General features: G+C 42.4%; 2 protein-coding genes across 3 annotated transcripts; both read right to left on the reverse strand.

Moving 5' to 3' along the window:
* Positions 1-8,611: 8,611 nt before the first annotated feature.
* LOC110987115 (uncharacterized) lies at positions 8,612-11,156 on the reverse strand. Its single transcript, XM_022249562.2, has 2 exons — positions 10,875-11,156; positions 8,612-10,501 (listed from the first exon to the last, which is right to left on the reverse strand). The coding sequence occupies exons 1-2, from the start codon at positions 10,915-10,917 to the stop codon at positions 9,984-9,986; spliced, it is 561 nt and encodes a 186-aa protein (XP_022105254.1). The 5' UTR covers positions 10,918-11,156; the 3' UTR covers positions 8,612-9,983.
* Positions 11,157-13,336: 2,180 nt separating this feature from the next.
* LOC147799059 (uncharacterized) lies at positions 13,337-15,530 on the reverse strand. Of its 2 annotated transcripts, none has more exons than XM_087137084.1 (2): positions 15,218-15,530; positions 13,337-14,895 (listed from the first exon to the last, which is right to left on the reverse strand). In XM_087137084.1, exons 1-2 carry the CDS (start codon positions 15,252-15,254, stop codon positions 14,432-14,434), a joined length of 501 nt encoding a protein of 166 aa, XP_086993210.1. In that variant the 5' UTR covers positions 15,255-15,530; the 3' UTR covers positions 13,337-14,431. The 2 variants fall into 2 exon arrangements, with proteins under 2 accessions (XP_086993210.1, XP_086993209.1); XM_087137083.1 differs by having other exon boundaries at positions 13,337-14,898.
* Positions 15,531-18,444: the final 2,914 nt, after the last annotated feature.

Raw genomic sequence — 18,444 nt, forward strand, 5'->3', positions numbered from 1 at the left:
GCTGCAGGGATGCGATCCCCTGGAAGACGGGGGGGGGGTGTAAGGTGTGAGAGAGGGGCTAAGCGCCAATCGATAATACCATTGAATTTTGGTTTGGCTATTTCGATGTGACCCTTCCAACTGGCCTATCCGACCTCTCATCCTATAACTACAGGATGGTCCCGTGAAAGAGTCATTCAAACGAGCTCCTTGCGTTACCCCCATGGGTCCTCCGATCACCCTACGCCGTCCACAGATGACACACGACCGACAGAGATCTGGTTCCCGCAAAGAAACAAATGGAATTCAAACAAACATCTGCCTGTATAATTTCGACGATTATTGGTGATGATGCAAGGTGAAAAAAGTGCATTGATCCTCGTCGAGCGGTCGAGGCAGTCCACAACCCGTCAAAACACTGGGTTCCCTGATTCAGCTTAGTAAAATAAGGAAGATGGGGTGAGTGCATCGAGGGCATTTGCCCCCCCCCCCATTTGGCATCTGCCGCTACGGAGGGGGCGATGGTCAATTTTCTTTTGGTATATCTCTTAACAGCACCCTCTCGCCTCCCCCTACGGACCGATAATCTGTTAAGCGCTGTACTGGTCCGTCTCGAGCTCTGTGGTGATTCTTGGCTGCCAATGCCCCCTCATATCTCATAGTTTGAGTTGGAATATGGGCAACACGGACTACATAATTCGTTACCAACAGCACGAACTGACACACAACTTCAACTTTGTGCCAGTTCGTGAAAACCGTGATTAGAACAGTTTTTGTTTCACGAAGTGACACAAATGGGTGCGCGCATATTGTACACTCGTGCATTATTGAACAAACTCGTTTTCACGAAGAAGCACAAATGTGTGTTTGTCAATATAGCATATGAAAAAAAGCTTTAAATGTCTAAACTGATTTTATTTTACCCGTAAATGGGTGACTAAACTGAAAAAAATGCTCTTGAAACTCGTAACTGTGTAAATTAAGGAGAACGTCAATTTCTGAATACGGCAAATCATTGAGTACGTGACGCAAGACATTTGTGCCTCTTCGTGAAAACGAAAACATCACATTGCTATAAAATATTTCGTGGTGTTGGTGACGAATTGTTGAGGTTGTGGGCCGCAAATATTTTTATTTCGATCTTCCTCGTACAGAAAAATTATGTCCCCGCACGTCAGCATTTCCGCATCTAAATAAAAGAAAATGACCGCCTTTTAGTACACGCCATTTATTCCCTTTTGGTCGAATGGAAAACGGCGAGGACGGAGAAGGTAACTTTCCGGTACGTTTACCTATCAGCCCCCCAAAACAATGAAAATAAAGCAAAAGTAAACAAATCCAAACAAAAACAACGTATTAAACAAAACTACTGACGAGAAATATTAGTTACATATTTAGAGCAAACCAAATGAAGCTTCTTTTTGGAAAAGTAAAATGTAGGTCTCAGCGTGACGTCGACAGATCAAGACTCGAACCAGAGAGCACGTGGGTGAATTGTCACGTCGCCGTCACCCTCGAAGGGCCACATCAGTGCTATTATCAGTGCAGTCTGTGTAAATGCGCCTAAATTTATTCCCCGTTCAATCTTGCAAGTTTTATTTGGCCATTGGAATGGCACTCAATATTTACGCAGATCGTCGTGTAAAATCAAAAGCGTCCGAGAGAGCTGTTTCATAGAAGAAACCTCACCGTGATATTGTTGTGTCATAACAATGCCACAGTGTCGAATATGTTGCCGTCTAAATTTGTCTCTTTTTTTGTGATTGTTGTCTTGCACCGGAACATCACAGTAACAGCGCCCTCATTCGTGAGAAAAAGTATGGGATAATGAAAAGTGCAATTTTCAGTTAATTATGATAGTGGTGTCAAATTCTTTCCCGAAAGTCACACAAAAAGACGTTCGTTCTCACGTTTCTGGCCCTTTTAGCTATATCACCATAACAAAATTTTGTTTCACCTTTCATGTGGCCCGATTACTGGGGAGGGGGAGGGCGAGTGGGCGGGGACAGGGTCATGGGCCTTTACCACTCGAAACCCCACCGATAACACCGCACTTGAAAACGAATACACTGAATGCATTGAGTGCCCCCCCTTTGTTCCACTGTAGTAAGAGAGCAAACTTCTCTCCCTTTATCCAGGTAGACACGTCAACAGTGGGACACACTCCCAGAGGAGGTCAAAAATTGTCGCAGCTACCTGGACCTGCGTCCTCGTTTAATTAAACAAATATAGAGAGCAGCCTGATTTGAATTATTTTTAGCAGTGAAATTTTCGCCATTTTCTTTGACAGACCTGCAGTATTATTGCGACAAGAAAACTGGAAAATGAACTTTTTTTTTTTAATGAGATTTTCGATTCATTTTGTAATTAATGTAGATAATTGCACACAGGGGGAAGTAACCCATGGAACTGAGGCTTTAGAACTCTCCACAACTTCGGAAAATCGCCAGTATCTCGCAAGATCTAAACCACAACTTGAACATGACCCGAGAGTGTGGTAGATGGATCCAGCTACGATGTCAAAGTCCATCTAAATTCTGTCCGATTGTGGCTGTCAAAACCGTTAGTTGATATCGAAGGAGATAAGGCGCTGTGTCAAGAATCTTAGTTCTCTGCCCCACCCCTTACTGACAGAAAACGGTCGTGGGGCGGCCGTGTTGACGCAGTGACAACCAATCAAGCACACTGAAGATGATTTATGTCTGGACAAGAGCACTTAGAAATTCCTCAGGCAGAACTGTTTCATAATTAATCAGTTCATCTGTTCATCTTTCATCCAGCTTAACACAGTTTTTTCTCCACCGTACTGAATATGAACGGTCAAAAATAAAAGAGGCCTTTTCTTTATCTCATTTTCAAGGAAGGAATATGAACAGATCAGCCAAATATAGGCCTACATGGACTGAAAGCTGTAGAGTTTCTTTGGTTTGGTTTGGTTTGGTTTGGTTTGGTTTAGCACAACTAGGCTCCTTGTTTTTAAAATTGTGAAACGTGAACTTTGAAAAAGCCAACGTTAATTGCTGGATACAAACTTAAAGGCAAGTCACGGCCTGACCTCGACAAAATCTGGGGAAGAACCAGCTGGTTGGTGAGTCAAACTTCGTTGACATCATAACCGCATCATTGCTGCTACAGCTGAAAGGGAGGTCAAGGTTGAAAGTTTACCGCAGAGAACGTGTTGTATAGTTTGCCTTGTCTCTAAGCTTGAGAAAGGAGGAAACAAAGGACCTTCACCCATTTTAAGGTGGTAACATTAGCGTAGGTATGTGTAATTTTTTTTCAATAAAAGGGAAAAATTGAAAACTTTGGAGGGTGGAAGTGAATTGGCCATCAGTTAATATTAGGGTATGCTGCTCCTCATACAAAGATGATCAGTACTTCCCTTTGGCTGTTTCTGTTTAAATGATAACCAATTTATATTGAAATAATAATTTTGATCATCTGCCTTTTCTTCCTTCTTTGTTTTTACATGTATTTGGGTGCAGAAGAGTTGGGATCATGCGGTATTGAATCTTTACTCCATGATTTCAGAGTCCCACTGATAAAAGCGAACCAACAAAAGCAAAAAAGTTAACTCTGAAATATTTTCATGATTTCTGAGATGGTCATTGTGGAAGCTGATGAGGAAACGCAGCTTCCATACCACTTGTTTGCGAAGGCGACCACAGATTTCCTCGACACTCGAAATGGGAACTGTTGGGCCATGTAGCCATTGTCCTTCGGGCTGGCTTCCCTCCTCCGAGAAGGCATCGATTTATATAGGCTGGGGAACTTGCCACAATGGACGGTGGAACTCGTTGATCAAGAAATAACTGGAGGGGGCGTGATCGTCAAGTGATTGAGGGACGTCCATGGGTGGACGGAAGCCACTTTTTTTCCTGAATGAGAGCCAGACAGTACCGGTAATTAAGATGACGTGATTGGTCACCGATGGCAGGTCGATGGAGGGATTGTAGCAAGGTCCGAGGACGGTCATGGAATAAACGTAATGGTCAGTGGTCAGTTTGGATGATCTTGTACCCTGGAGACTTAAAATGTAGGAATCCCTAAACAGTGCAGTGCAGTCCGTTCCGTGGTCGCTCCAACGTCTAGCTCCAATTATAGCATGTACAAAAGTGACATAAAACAATCAACAAAATACCGTACTGCACCAGTGAATATTCGAAGTTTTTGAGGTTATCAACCCAACTGTTAGTTACAGGGGTTGATGTGATCAATTAAACAGAAGGTATAGAGTCTTATATAGGCGTTAAAGCATGCTCCCCTTATTGCCCAGACAGCCCCGCCTTTTTGTCACACGTGAGGTGGCCAGTCGGCCCTCATTTTGGAGGTGGACCGACAGTACACTATGAACAGCCATTTGTAAGCACCTGTCTGTTGTTAAAATCAGTGAAATGAAGTAAATAACTATTTTAAAAAGTCTACTTAAGCAGATCCATGTGGAAAAAAGCTAGCGCACCGCATGCACCTCTTAGATTGGCTCCATCTGAAGATGTACATAATCTAAATTAATAGTGGTCACATTTTGAAGACTAGTTTGGTTACTTTCTGTAAGGTAGCCACTGTTTTCTGATTAGTGTCACCTGATTACTGGACCGCCATCAATTATTTCCATTTTGAAGTGACCTGATGGCTGACCTCAGGACGGGCAGATGTTGTCATTTTGAAACTTCCTTTTGAGCAATTCACAGGCAAGATTGACAGTTAATCTATACTCTAACAATGCTGGGAACAGACAGATAACTAGGACAGCAACAAATTCTCCAACATGTGGGGACAGCGCAGGACAAAAGGAGACTGTCAAAGACGAGGGTCCAGGACAGCAAGCACAGAGTTCTGCAGCCTTTCTGCCGCTTTATTTTGCCACACAAGACTAGGCAGTACAGGGGCTAGCTGAGCTCAAGGAGGCAGAAGCCTGGCGGAAGAGGATCTTGAAGCAGAACGCTGGACTTCGTTTTTGACTGGTTTTTTGACTTTGAACCAGTGACCAAAATGATTGTGGTGAAACTTGAAGTGGTGGATTTAAAATTTAATGTACCGGAAACGAAAAGACAAATCTGGTCGAAAGCACCTTTATCATTGGCTCAAAGTCTCCTCAAATCTCTCGAATGAACGTGGGGTAAGCCTCTAAGAGCATACATCCATGTGATGCCTTCTCCGTATTACTTGAAGCGAATATTATCAGTTGGTCTGTGGTCGACCCTGAATTTATAAATTGTTGTCCAAGAGAAACAGTTGTTGGAGACTTCAAACTGGTTGAACCAAGAGTTAAACGTTGGAGGCAAGTCTTTAAAATCGGGGACCTAGATTTCCTGCGTGGTTCCAGCGAGATTAATGAGAGGATAGTTTAAGGCTCAGGTCAGTTCTGTTGTAATTATCTATTGGAAGCTATATTTGATCGCCTATTAGTAGCTTATGGCACACAGTTGCTATGCATCAAAGTCTTAACCACAGAAGATACCGGCTGAAGTTGGCTTAACTTGGAGTCTATTCCGGTTGCATTGAGACGTTCAAATAGAGATGTTCAACCTTTGAACGGGGCTGCAAAACGCCAGTCAACCACGGATTTTCAGTGCGCCGTTGTCTCCAGGTGTCTCCTGCATTATTTGAGCAGTATGGCATCAGAAACAATGTGGTAGACTAGACCATCAGAAAGTTTAAGATAAATTATGTTACCGAGCGAAGGACTGATGAAAAATGTTCTCTTCTCTTGTACTTTATTTTCGAAATCTATTGCTTGTACCCAGTGACCTATACCGATTGGGTCATTTATGAATTCGAAGTATCGTGCCTTGATATCAATGCATCATTGGAAAAAAAAGAAATCTAAACCCAAAACTGCCACTTCATCTGTTTTTCTTTGTTTGAGTATCTTGTGGACGCTTGCCAAATATTGTTCTTATCTACATAAATTTGGATTTATGACTTAAACCTGGAATTTGGAAGAAGTCCAAGATCAACAGTTTCTGAAGTATTGTCCAAATGAAAAAGAGAGCAATTTGACAGAGGTTGGATAACCTAATGTTCAAAAACTTTGTATGAAAAAAAACTTTACAAAATACTCCTGTAATCTAGAGGGCGCACTTCGTGTTTTCCTTTGACAGTCACGTGAACAACCAATCATTCAAAGTGCTTCATGTTCAACTGATGCACTCTTCTTACAACCGCATCCTTCCAGAAACCAAATGTAATCACTTAATTTGCTTCTGATTTTCAGCTGCTCTTTAAGTGAAGAAGTGTTGAGATTTAATTAATTTTGACACTATACTTTCGACGTGTCGGAAGGATTCCTGTACCCGACTACCTGACCGTGCAACTGGTATTTTTTTCAATCCTGTAACTAAATCCAAAAGCCTGATGCTCTTTCTAAAGCATAAACCACTTTTACCAATTACATCGTAATAATCTGTATTCAAGTTGTGTGCACCCCCGACAAGTAAACTCCTTGCTCCTCTTCTCGTGCATAGCTCCGTGAAATCACAATCTTGTTCTCCTAGTCTTCCTTCACAGCAGTCCATCGATTACAGTGAGCCGCAAACCCCGCAGTACGTACGGAAGGGTGATATTGTCTTTATTTGCATCATCTCGCTGCCGGTACCACATAAGCTAAAATGAACCAAATTTATATGTACCTTGGAGGTTACTGGGCCGGCATCGCGACTGCGCAAAGACCATGTGAATTTCGCATCACAGCAAAGGTAATCTATTCTGGGTACGTAACACATCTAAAAATAGAAAGGGGAAAGACATGATCGGAAATTACTTAAGACACAGGTGTTAAATTAGTTATGAATATAGGATTTCGATGAGTGTTTTTTTCTTTATTTCAAAGTGGTCTTGGTAGCTTCATCTTCTAGTGATGCTACAACAAAGTCATCAAGTCCGGTGTGGGTCTGTGACGCAGCGTCTTGTACAGTCATGCTTACTGTTCCTTCCCTCCCCTCTCCGTCCACACGCCCCGCCCCGACCCCAAGCACCGTACCATCTCGGCCTGGTACCGCGTGCCGATTCATACCCCCACTCTACTGAGTCACTAATTCACCCTGTTTCCGGCCAATTACAGGGGGATCGGTGTGGCTCTCTTGTCCCAACGGAAACAGGACGTGATCCCCAGTCAGTATGTAGCTGCCTTCACCCCTGGTCAAGGGGTGGGAGGTATCAGAGGAGGGGTTGAAGGTCAGGGGATGATTAGTCATGTCATTATTTCACTAGTCATTCTTACCTCGATGTGTTTGATGTTTCTGTTAAGTATTATATGATTTTTCATCATTGTTGGGTGGACTAAATTACCAGGAGCGTGCACCTGCTTGTGTGACTCACGGAGCTGGGTCATGGTATATCAATATTTTCACTAATTTTAAGAATATGAAACTTTGTTCCACACCGTTTGGAAATGGATCGATGTGCTCTAATTTCAGCAATGCGAAGTTTGATGCAATCAAGCACGTGCCATTTTTGTCATTAAACTTCACAAATACGTTTTCCAGTCTTTTTAGAGACATTTATGACCACTCTTGGTGCTCCGATAAAGCCACAAATATTTTGTTAAAATGAATACCGGTATAAGACAATGATTTTTGAAACAAGTATTCTGTGGTCAAATACGGGTTTCAGTGTTAACAAGCGATGTGAGACCTATAGCAATACCCAACGACAACTAGAAGGACTATTTTATCTTAAATTTATCGATGAGATTTACAACAATAGAATTCACGGCCCCTCACTTTTGTTCGTCTGATCAGATTCCTGTTGTGAATCTTATCCGGCACGTGACGTTTCGCCTGCAGAAAACGTGCGCAAATGTAGAAGGGCGCCCTCAATTTTAGAATATCCCGTAAATTACCCGAGTTACTGTTTTTGGATGTTTTCAAAGGTGATTTCTATTTCTTAAATAAAAGTTGATATTTTTATGAATCACTTTCAACTGAGGAAAGATCAACCACTTATTCTATATGCCAAATGGAAGGCAGTACATGCGAAAAATTCAAATCTGGCAAACGTCTCTGTATCATCCATCACAAAAATGTTCGCTTTTGATTACACTGTTTAAAAAAGAACACATCGAAAGATCTTTGATTTTAATCAAATCTACGTCAGATTAGCAAAAGTGATATTTGACAGAAGATTCTGCTGGAGGCTTTAACATAAATTGATACATATTGCAGATCTTTAGAAGTTAAACTGCACCTCAAAACAGAAGGTAAATGTTGTCGAGGATGCGATGGGGACGGGATACGACGGTGATCGAAGTCAATGAACGTACGAGACTATGTAATTTCCGTTGATCTGTGCCAATGCGCGTTACTGTGATTCAGTTCTGTCTTGGGGGAAGAAACCAGTTAGATTTTACACGATTTCAATCTATCCATTCCCAGCTCGCCAAATATCGGCCAATAAGCACAGCGTCAGGGGCCACTGTGGACTAACTCGGCGACCAGAAATGCCATTTAAAATGATCCTTAGTCTCTGAGGGTGGTACCGCGCTCATGTGAAGCTGGTACGTGCGCGTCACATACCTCTTCAACTAACAGTATGCTTTGACTTGCCAAAATTAAGATTTATCCAAGTGGCATAAACTGATACCTATGGCTCAGGCTTCGAAACACAGGCAAAGGCTTGTAGGAGTATGGTGTTTTCTGTACTGTTCTTGTATTATTTATTCGTGTACAGCAAGGCTTTTCCTATACCTCATTCAAAGGTAGTTTTAGTAATCTAGTTCACACAAAGAAAAAACTTCTGATTATTTATAGGCTCATAGAATTATATTTATATGCAGCTATATTACAGACGTACAACATTACTGACAGATAGCTATCAAATGAACAAGCCGAAGATAACATCCATTTTTATACTTTTAGAATAGTTAGCGTGAAAAAAGGATAGACGTAGCGTAATGTACAGCAAAAACCACTAAGTCCCGTATTCCGTGTAACTGCCCGCAGTTCAGCTGCGTATTCTATGTATAAGATTATAATTGTGTGCAAGACCGCCTTTGTCTTGATTATTGGAATTTCTGCCACCGCCTGAGTATAATTGTCCCGATATACCGGTATATTATAAGATCCAACAAAGGAATCGTTTCAAAACCTAAACACTATAAGCCTAAAACACAATAAAAATAGCCTCATTGCAGGTCCCATACTTTAAAACATGTAGTATTCTCTTGGAAAGTATTGTTGCTCGTAGGATTGAGACACCAAAGGGTGTTTTTGTTTTTGATGAACGAGTACTTGAATGTGTACGTAGAGGGCGCTAGTTCTTCATCTGCCACCGACTTTACAGAGTACATGGACGTCTACAACAATTCCTAAAACCGTGTCCAAAATATTGACTGCGGCTTGAAATTACACGCAACTCTATGGAAAGTGGCTGCAGCCATAACCATAGACTCTTGCGTAATTTTAAGCCCCGGCGAAGTAATTCGGACAAGGCAAGAGGTAGGTTGAGGCAAATGAAGCCTCTAACGTACAGCGCCCTCATTTGTTGAGAATTTGAATTGCACTCAGCACAAGCTTTATTCAGTTTGGAGCCCGCAGGGGACTCTGACGTCATCAGCCGACCAGTGCTGACTATAAAATGGTTGGGAACTTCTCTGGAATGAGCAAGGAGTGAGAAACTGGGAGAACATTACATTAAATACATTGAATGGTTTTTCGTTTGACATTGAAGCAATGTGGTAAGCCGTTCCTTTTTCCGTTAAGTTCCTCAGACAAAGTGAGGTCCAAGACACCTGCAGACGGACGGCATGTTGATGAGCGTTTTAAAAGATATGGACGAAAAATCCCACATTTACCTGACGGTTGGCACTGTCCTGATGTTGTCAATTTCAGATAATTTTTTGTTGGTCCAGGTTCGTCCCTTACATCAGTAAATAACACTCTGGCAGTTGTAACAATGCTCAGCATTACTGTTAATAGGAATTTCTACTCAGCATAAATACAAAGAAAATACTTCAAAATGAATACTATGAGTTTCTCTTCGAGTTCCTTGTTGCCATTTTGTACTTAAACATTCCCGCCCATTCCTTGTCTCTGCTGCCTCTTGTAGAAGATGAACATTGCGCCTGCCACCAGCACGGCCACCGCCACAACGCATGCGATGCCCACACCGGCCTTCCCCCCGGAACTGCTGAGGAGCCCCGGACCTCCTCCGCCGGTGCCGTAGTCGTACGAGTAGGACATGCTACCTCCGGCCGAACCGGAGCCCCCACCACTGCCGGAGCCATCGTTGTCGTCATCGGAGCCGTCGTTGTCGTCCAAGCCGCCCTGACCGGTGGCGCCGCCGGCACCTACGCTGCCCACGCTGGCTCCCCCGGCGCCGGCTTGACCAGCGCCGACGCTACCGCCAACATCCCCAACACCGCCGCCGGCGCTGGTTCCGCCAAAGCCGTTGTTGTTGCCAAAGCCGACTCCGGCGTTGCCTATCCCAGCGTCTGCCGCAGGAGGTCTGGTTGTGGAAGGCATGGGCATTTCAGGGAGAGGGCCGTCGCCGTTGACTGGAAATCCGCCAAACTGGCCAAATACTGTGAGAAAAAGGGAAGAGATTGCTGCTAACACTGGATCAATATTTGATTCAGAAGTCCTTTCAAAATGATAATACTCAAACTGAGCAAAATTTCACCAAAATGATTTTCGTAAACGTTTTTAAATTCTTTTAAAACATTCAGATAAAGGAGAACACTTTTTTCTCCATTCGCGTAAAATATCAAGTTCATTCCTAACATCGTCTGTCCACATTATGTATTCTGCCTTGAGGTACAAGAACCCTCCCTGTTGATATGTTCATGCTATCGTTCAAAGTGAGATGCATGCAGATAGGAGTAAAACAACGAAAAAGGTCACGAGAGTCGATGGTAAGGGATTAAAAAAGTCATAAGCATCATAAGAATGATTTACCTGCCAGCGGACACGCCAGAAGAAATAGGAAATAATAGAACATCGTGAAATGTTTGGCGTTTAACTCTGAGAGGACGGTGAAACCCCGAGCTGTTGGAGGGACGTCTGCTCCTGCAATGACTTGAATCGTGGATTCTACCACCAGTTTGGGACACCCATATTAGGTATTTTGTTCCTCGGCATCACCAAAGATCTTCGTGGCGCACCACCCGACCTCATGCGGGGATACCCTTCCTGACATCCCGGGCGTAATTGGTCGATTCCGCTTGCTGAATCAAGGGCAGCGGGGTTGCAACATGCGTATATTATAGCATGAATGAGTTGGGAGGGGGAAAAGTCCAGCCCTAGTCTGACTGATTATCGGAGGATAAAAATAGCCTTCTCGACATTTGTTTGCTACAGCGCTTTGACGTCAAGAGGTCCATTGTTCCAATTACTTTAATACGGGTCATCCGCTGATTAATTTAACAGTGGCTTCTACGCCAATTGATGCACAATAAGCCAAGATCGTTGGTTCAATCAAGGGTGTAATTCATGACAAATATATCCCCGGAAGTTGAGAAGGGTGGGCGAGTACTGATTTAAACAGATTCAATTTATACTTAATATAGACTTGCTGAGATTCAATGAGTGGCTTTGTGTATGAGAAAGAAAATTGGCAAAGTTGATGAACTTTCTATGTCGTTCGACCTGTAAACACTGTTAAATTCAAGTATTTACTTTGACCTCTTTATTTTCGTAGAGTCAAAGAAAACGATTATGAACCTCAAGTTCAAATTTCAGTTGTGTTCTATTATATACCGAAATGCCAGTAAAAGGTGGTGTTACTTCTGAAAACGCCCATCTCAAATCATTTGTGCCTACGTGGCTCTACGTAGTCTACGTGTTTCTGCAAGGAAAGATACGGTAATGTACAGCACTCTTTCGATCAAACAACCCCAGACTGTGATAACATGCTTGTCTGAAGAGGGCGCTCTTCCTGTAAACAACAAGCATTGGGTCCGCGTGTGCCCAAAACGGGAGCAGCCTGTTGTTCATTAGCCGCTGTCTCTGCATTCTTTAAAATACACTGTACTTAATATACAAGGTTTTAAAATAAGTTAATTTCCATGCCTAATGATGCATTCGTTAAGTTGAATAGTGACGTTGGAAACCTGTAATGGGACACTCATTTCTGCACGACTTCAACCATTACTTAAAAATAGGATCCCAAGGCTGTAGTAGGAAACCATATGAGGATTGCTCACGGCTGCTGAGAGCCATTAATAACCACCTTCCCAAGGAACCACAACGCTGGTTATAGAAAAAAGACACCCTGGCTGCAAAAATTTTAAAAAGGAGCCCTCACCTTTGGATGACTTCAAAGATAGTCTTACACATTAGTGTGTACCGGGTGGCGAGGTAGCACCTTAACATGTCTGTTCAATTGTAAGTGCCATCATTTAGGAACTATACTGCCGTGTTGTTTTGGGGGTTGGGGACTCTTTTCGAATGAAAACATTTTGCTTTTGGAAAAACTCCATCTTACCGCCAACCCAAGACCTGGCTATTCCGCTGCTATGCAAACAAGGCACTGAATGCATTTGAATGAATCGTACCTTTTTTGCAACCAAGGCGGCTCTGCACACAAAATGGCAAAGAATGACCAAGGAGTAACACCGTTTCTTCATGACAGAAGAATGTTTGAACTCGTAAGTGATGGCAGTGCTGCTGATATGAATTATACATGCTATTAAATAACAAGTAGAGGAATATTCAAGACACAATGCAAGATTGACATCTTTGAAAGTTTTAACAGATTCAGAACTGGACAACTTATTACGACATTACGTCCGATTGAGAAAACAGCACTGGCTAAACTCTCCATAAAAAGAATTGCGTACCGAAATTGTATAGGGGGCCTAATTATGTACGATTTGCTCGTTTCCTACCGTTCTTCCGGGCCTTGGAGGGGGTTGATGCATTTTACAAATTACAGTTTTTGTGAAGGAAATACAGCACAGGTTTGGACGTACAAATCAATGCAGGTCACTTGCTGTTGTAATCAACACATGTCTTTCCGGTAGGCCCGAGTCATGCGCACGTGGAAGTGCTGACCCATGTTATCGTTCGAATGAACTCTATTCAATGAGCGCTCGGCAAAAACTGACGTTGTGATGCATTTGCCCTTCCCAGCACTCCATAAGGGCAGTGGGTGACAAGCAAATTTTGAGCTTTCTTTGGCGGTGTGTGCGTTTATTTTGCAGGTTCAGTTTTAGCGCCCTCTTTACACAACCTACTACTAGCAGACGAGTCAGATTTTTACTTCTGCACAGTGTGCCATTGTGCTTGTTACCGGTAGCATTCATTTTGCATGTACAAGCGATCTTCCATGAAAACTGTACAGGAGGAACAAATTCTTGGTATTCCAAATACCAGACTAAACACAGGTTGTAGAATTTACTGACATCCTTTTTATTCCCAACTCTTGCAAACAATGAATGAAAATAATGTTCAACAATAATTAAGTCCGCTTCTTTCGTATTCCACTCACGTGATGCCATTTGTGAGGCTTGTATCTTAAATAATAAGAACATGTCTCTATCATACATGCCTGGGTAATACCATGGCAACCCTCAAGCCGTCCTATCGACTTCGAGCAGGAGCACCCCCTTCATTGGTTGAAAAGAGCTGTGTTCTTCGGGCGTGTTCAATTTGTTGGTAGCGATGCGACCGTGACGCGTGCATTTCCTAATCGTTCGTGAACCAGCGAAGCTCAGTTCTGAGCAAAGTACCTCCCTTGCTAAGAAAATAGCGCCCTCTCTTGGTCCAGCTCGAAGCCCATACTCTGGTGTAAAATTTCCACGTTCCTTGATAGTCAAACACGCAGAATATACGTAAAACACCTTATTTTAAGTAGGCCTACAATAATTAGTAATAAATGTAGCCTCTAGTAAGACTGTAATCCACGACTAAACCTTAATTAAATTAAGAGAGCTAAATGCTTTCCAACTATTGCAAACGTAAACAGGTATAACGCAACTATTGCCTTGATCACAGATTCTTCCCTTGGAGGAGCCTCATTTAGGGCGGATCTAGAACCAAATTGGGGGGGGGGAGTTAACACCTAAAGAAAGACAAATTCAATAAGAGCAGCCCTAATGGTCATGTAAAACTGGGACTGGGAGGGTACAGAGATATAGTGCTCTTTCTGGAGCCAGCCTCCCCCGGCAAACAGCGGGACCTCGCCCCTGGCTGTCTATGAACAGATGAATACGAAAGATTTCGAATTCGACAAAATCATAAAATACGACCAAGGTCTAGCTGATGTGGCATGATGGGGCAAAACGGTTTTGAATTTCTGAAAAATATCCTGCTTCTTTGCACAAGGCGAAGTTACGCATGCGTGAATGCAATTTAGTTTTCGGTACTAATCTCAAAGCGAAATGGACATAAGAGTATCAGAGGAACGTCAAGCAAGAAAACGTGCACAGTGCTGTCCAATCAAAACATTCGACTACATATAGCCTTTTTGTAGTCTTTTTGTTAAAGGGATCCTCATGAAGTGAGTTAATGTTCTAGCGGGCAACACTTAGTAGGCTTGTTACACTAATCAGTAGCATTATGGTGATTTGTGATGATGAGTAACACATTCCACACGCTCCACTGTTGCTGCCGATACCGTTTCCTTGATTCAGGAGTCCGAAGTCCAGCCGGATAACGCTCTGCGAGCCGTGACTCGACCCCACACTAGATCCGGCGCGAGACCCGACGCTGGATCCTGCACTGCTTCCCGCACTAGTCTCCGGGAACTCGCTCTCGCTGGGTTCCGGTAGCATGTTCTCTTCGGACGAGTCCCTCCGGACACGATAGATACGGTTCTCGTACTTCTCCATCAGGTCCTCTCGGAGCTTTCTGAGGGGGGGAGATTTCATGTTACCGTTGTCTCGCGTTTCCGATTTTTTCCCATTCGTCAGAGCAATGTCGCGATTCCTCAGTGGCTTGGACCTCAAGGAAAGGATGCAGCTGGGCAGAAGTAGTCCTGCTGAAAAGAAAGTGTCAAAATCAATATTAACAGCAATGTCTAGAGGAAGTTGATAACCGGTGGTGACTGGATTATGTTTAGGTTGTCATTTTTATCGGGAATTGTCATAGGTGGCCCGTCTTTTATGGGTCATTTCTAACGGATTTTGGTGGTACATGTTCTGCTAGATGCAAGGACAAGTGAAACTTTAAATATGATCGGAAAACGCATGCCTACCTTGTCCTTGTCATTGCGCACTGAGGTCTCAATGTCTTCGCCGTATAAAAACAGAGTGGGGAAACAAAACAAGTTAATCATCGTCACAGCCAACGAAACTCACCTGAGAAAAGAAGCAATATCATTTTCATTGTATCCATTGTGGCTGTCTTGTTGTCCTCTTGCGACTCTTCTAAACTCTTTGAGGTAAAATGGCCTTCATGCTGGATGCAGTTGGTATTGTTTGCTCGCTGTGGCTTTTAGGTGTGGCTCGAGGAACACGGATAGTCCAAATTATCTACTTATCTACTTGAGATTTGATTTGACCAGTAAATCTAATGTCTGTTCAGTAAATCTGTCAACGTCGGATTCTTATAATGGGCATGTTTTTCTCTAGCTTATTTACGTGAAATATGGAATTTCATATCTGCCGTCGCCCGTCGTGCGTCGTGCGTCGCCCATCAAATGGGCCAGGGTTTAACAAATGACAATGTGATGATTCCATTCACTTCTAAAGATCTTTCCCGAATAAGGCAAGTACAAATCCCACCTGCAAAGCATATACTAGTCACATAATTAATTCCAATAATGCTAGACTACCCCTGCCCCTTGACAAGAAAATATCCCCCTTTGTGAGAATTCAACCAAGTGTTTTTTTGGGAAAAACATTTTCAGCAAAAATGTTCCGGCCAACTTATCCACAGTGTTATTCTAATTTGCATACTGTAAAGATTTGCCGATTTGTTTTCATCAAATTCCAGGAAGAAATCTGCCAACCGATACAGATATTCCATCTTGTCCTCTCAATTTCACCTTGAAATCCAGAAATACTAGACGTGCTGTGGATAACAAACTGTTTATTATATATAACGGTTTGCCCGTACCCAACGTATATTAATAAGCACTGTATGCTCAGTGCTTGTCCGAGAGCTTGCGAGTCAGCCGACCCCGGCAAGCTCGGTGGTCGAGTGGTTAAGACATCTGCACTAGTAAGCAGGAGGTCGTGGGTTCGAGTCCCACCCGAGTAAGCTTGTGAGGTTTTTTCGCAAGCTCTCGGACAAGCACTGAGCATACAGTGCTTATTAATATACGTTGGGTTAGGGCAAACCGTTATATATAATTAACATCTCCCCAACGCAAAAATAATACATCTTGAAAAAAACTGTTTATTAAATGTATTGTTAGGGGGCAATTACCACTTGGTTTAAGTTTCAGAAAATATGACGTGTTGGTTTTTGTGGGTGTGTATGCCATGGTGGATAGACCAATGAGAACAGGTTGTCCAGCACATCAGCATTAGTTATGGGGCTAACAAGTATCGTTACTGTTTAAAAGACTTCTGTGAGTCAACCTGCAACTAAAGTCATGTCTAATTTGGAGTATACAGCAGATTTCATCATAGGTATACCCGCCCGTTCGTCTCTTATGAAAACTATTAAGGAATCAAATATTGTAAATAATCTATTATTTACATTCCGTTCTGTGGGATATCGTGCAGGGACAGAGAGAAATATTACATAGGCAATAGACCTAAAGTCAGGCTGTTAACGAGTAAAGTTACGTCTACAGTAAGTAAGTTATCGAGAAAAACAATCTACCCTAACAAAAGTCTATTTTGTTAATTTATTTATGTAACCAAAATGGTATTACTTCATATAAATCTTACTTAACCTATGTCAGGATATTACTTCTTCTTTCAATTGGAGTTTGGCGCAACTGCAAAAACGAATACATGTACATCTTCTAGTTCTATTGCTAAAATGAGAGCCAGGCATGGTGGATCGATCGAACAAGGACATGTACATGTGAAACGATCAAGGGTCAAAGTTAAAAATACCACTGCGACGGGCGACGCACAACGGCAGATATGGAATTCCATAGTGAAACGTTTACTGGTTGCAAAAATGATCAGGAGAGAAATATATACATGTATTTGAGTTTTGATGTTTCCCTTTCAAAAGAGTTTTATCGACATGTCTTGAAACTTTCTTTAAAGACAGTACCTATAAATGAACAAACTACAAAAATACATGGTTTACATACAATCATGCTTGCATGTAGGGCCTATTCTCCTGATATCTCTTCGGACAGAAGCTGATGAAAACCTTTTAGCATGGTTTGGCAAACGACTCCCTCTGTAGGCAAAACGCCAGACTAGCAAGAGCCACTGCACCGCTCTGAAGTTCAGCAAACTCCTTCAAAAGCCTTGCGTATTGTATAATTGGTCAGCTGACGAGAATGTGTGACTAGAACACGAATTAATATGTCATTGGGCTGCCTTCCCTTAATACTCGATTTTCCTCTTGAGAACTCACCCAAAGAAATAAAGCAGAGAGTCCAGGGTCGGTACTGTTCTCAGTGTAATTTTTAGCCATTGTCAAATAAGTTATCTTTTGCACTTGGATCCTTTTGACACACTCAATCCAGATTTAAATGTTTTGAAAAAAATGAAAAATGTTTTTTAATCTCCAAAGCTTTTAAATGCATTAATTTATTCTGAATTTTAAAGTTTCCATCGCTATTTCTAGAACGACAATTTTTAAGCATATGCATGTACTTTTCAACCTACCCAGCAACTGGTGTTTTTTAAATCATTGTTACTGATTCGTTTTAATTACCCAAGTAAACTTAGTTTAGTCCTCGTCCCTAAAGCACAATATGAAATGGTCCTGTTGTTATCCGTCTAACACTAACAAAGGACTTGAGCCAGTCTGTGTGCATGATACAGAGTACCCCTGAAATAAAAGCTGGGCTTCAATTGAAACCGGATTAGTCCAATTTCCTTCCAAAACCTCGACGTCGCTTAGTCATTTTTGGGTTATTTATAAGTACTGATTAAAGGGAATGCAGAATAATGACCCCTGCGGTTATTTTAAGAGAGCCCTCTTGTGATTTCCCCTGCGACGTAATAATACCGTTTCATTTTGGGCCACCTTGACGAAAGTTACTGTGACAAAAGGTGGAATCCGACAGTATGTCCAGATTGAAAAAAATCTAACTTCTGAGTACCTTTAAATGTTGGGAATCGGCTTTGAGGAAGTCTGTTGATGCATATAAGGAACGCCCTCCACACTGAGACAATATGGTGAATCGCACGCCAGCCATTGTCAAGTTTCGGCGCAACGTCTCCGCTATGCAATGGTGGAAAGACCGTCTATACGGCATACCCTTCCGATCTGTATGAGTACCCACTGTCCAAGAAAAAGTTCAGCAATCCCAGACTGAGTCTTAACTTCTAGGGATTTCTAAAATGATAAAAATCTTTTTGCATGGCACCTGCGCCTTTTTTGTCCGCTTTTTGTTCAGTACACCTCGAGTGACCAGTTTTAACAGAGATACTGATTTTAGAGT

Source organism: Acanthaster planci, linkage group LG05 (genome assembly GCF_054643075.1).
Source record: "Acanthaster planci isolate LZ-2023a linkage group LG05, COTS_SCS, whole genome shotgun sequence".
NCBI lineage: Eukaryota > Metazoa > Echinodermata > Asteroidea > Valvatida > Acanthasteridae > Acanthaster > Acanthaster planci.

Excerpts from the sequence above, each read along its gene's own strand:
- LOC147799059 (XM_087137083.1), bottom strand. The coding sequence starts at position 15,254 with ATGGATACAATGAAAATGATATTGCTTCTTTTCTCAG. Across the intron at positions 14,899-15,217 it reads GATATTGCTTCTTTTCTCAG|CAGGACTACTTCTGCCCAGC; the intron begins GTGAGTTTCGTT and ends CTTTCTTTTCAG.
- LOC110987115 (XM_022249562.2), bottom strand. The coding sequence starts at position 10,917 with ATGTTCTATTATTTCCTATTTCTTCTGGCGTGTCCGCTGGCAG. Across the intron at positions 10,502-10,874 it reads TCTGGCGTGTCCGCTGGCAG|TATTTGGCCAGTTTGGCGGA; the intron begins GTAAATCATTCT and ends TTTTTCTCACAG.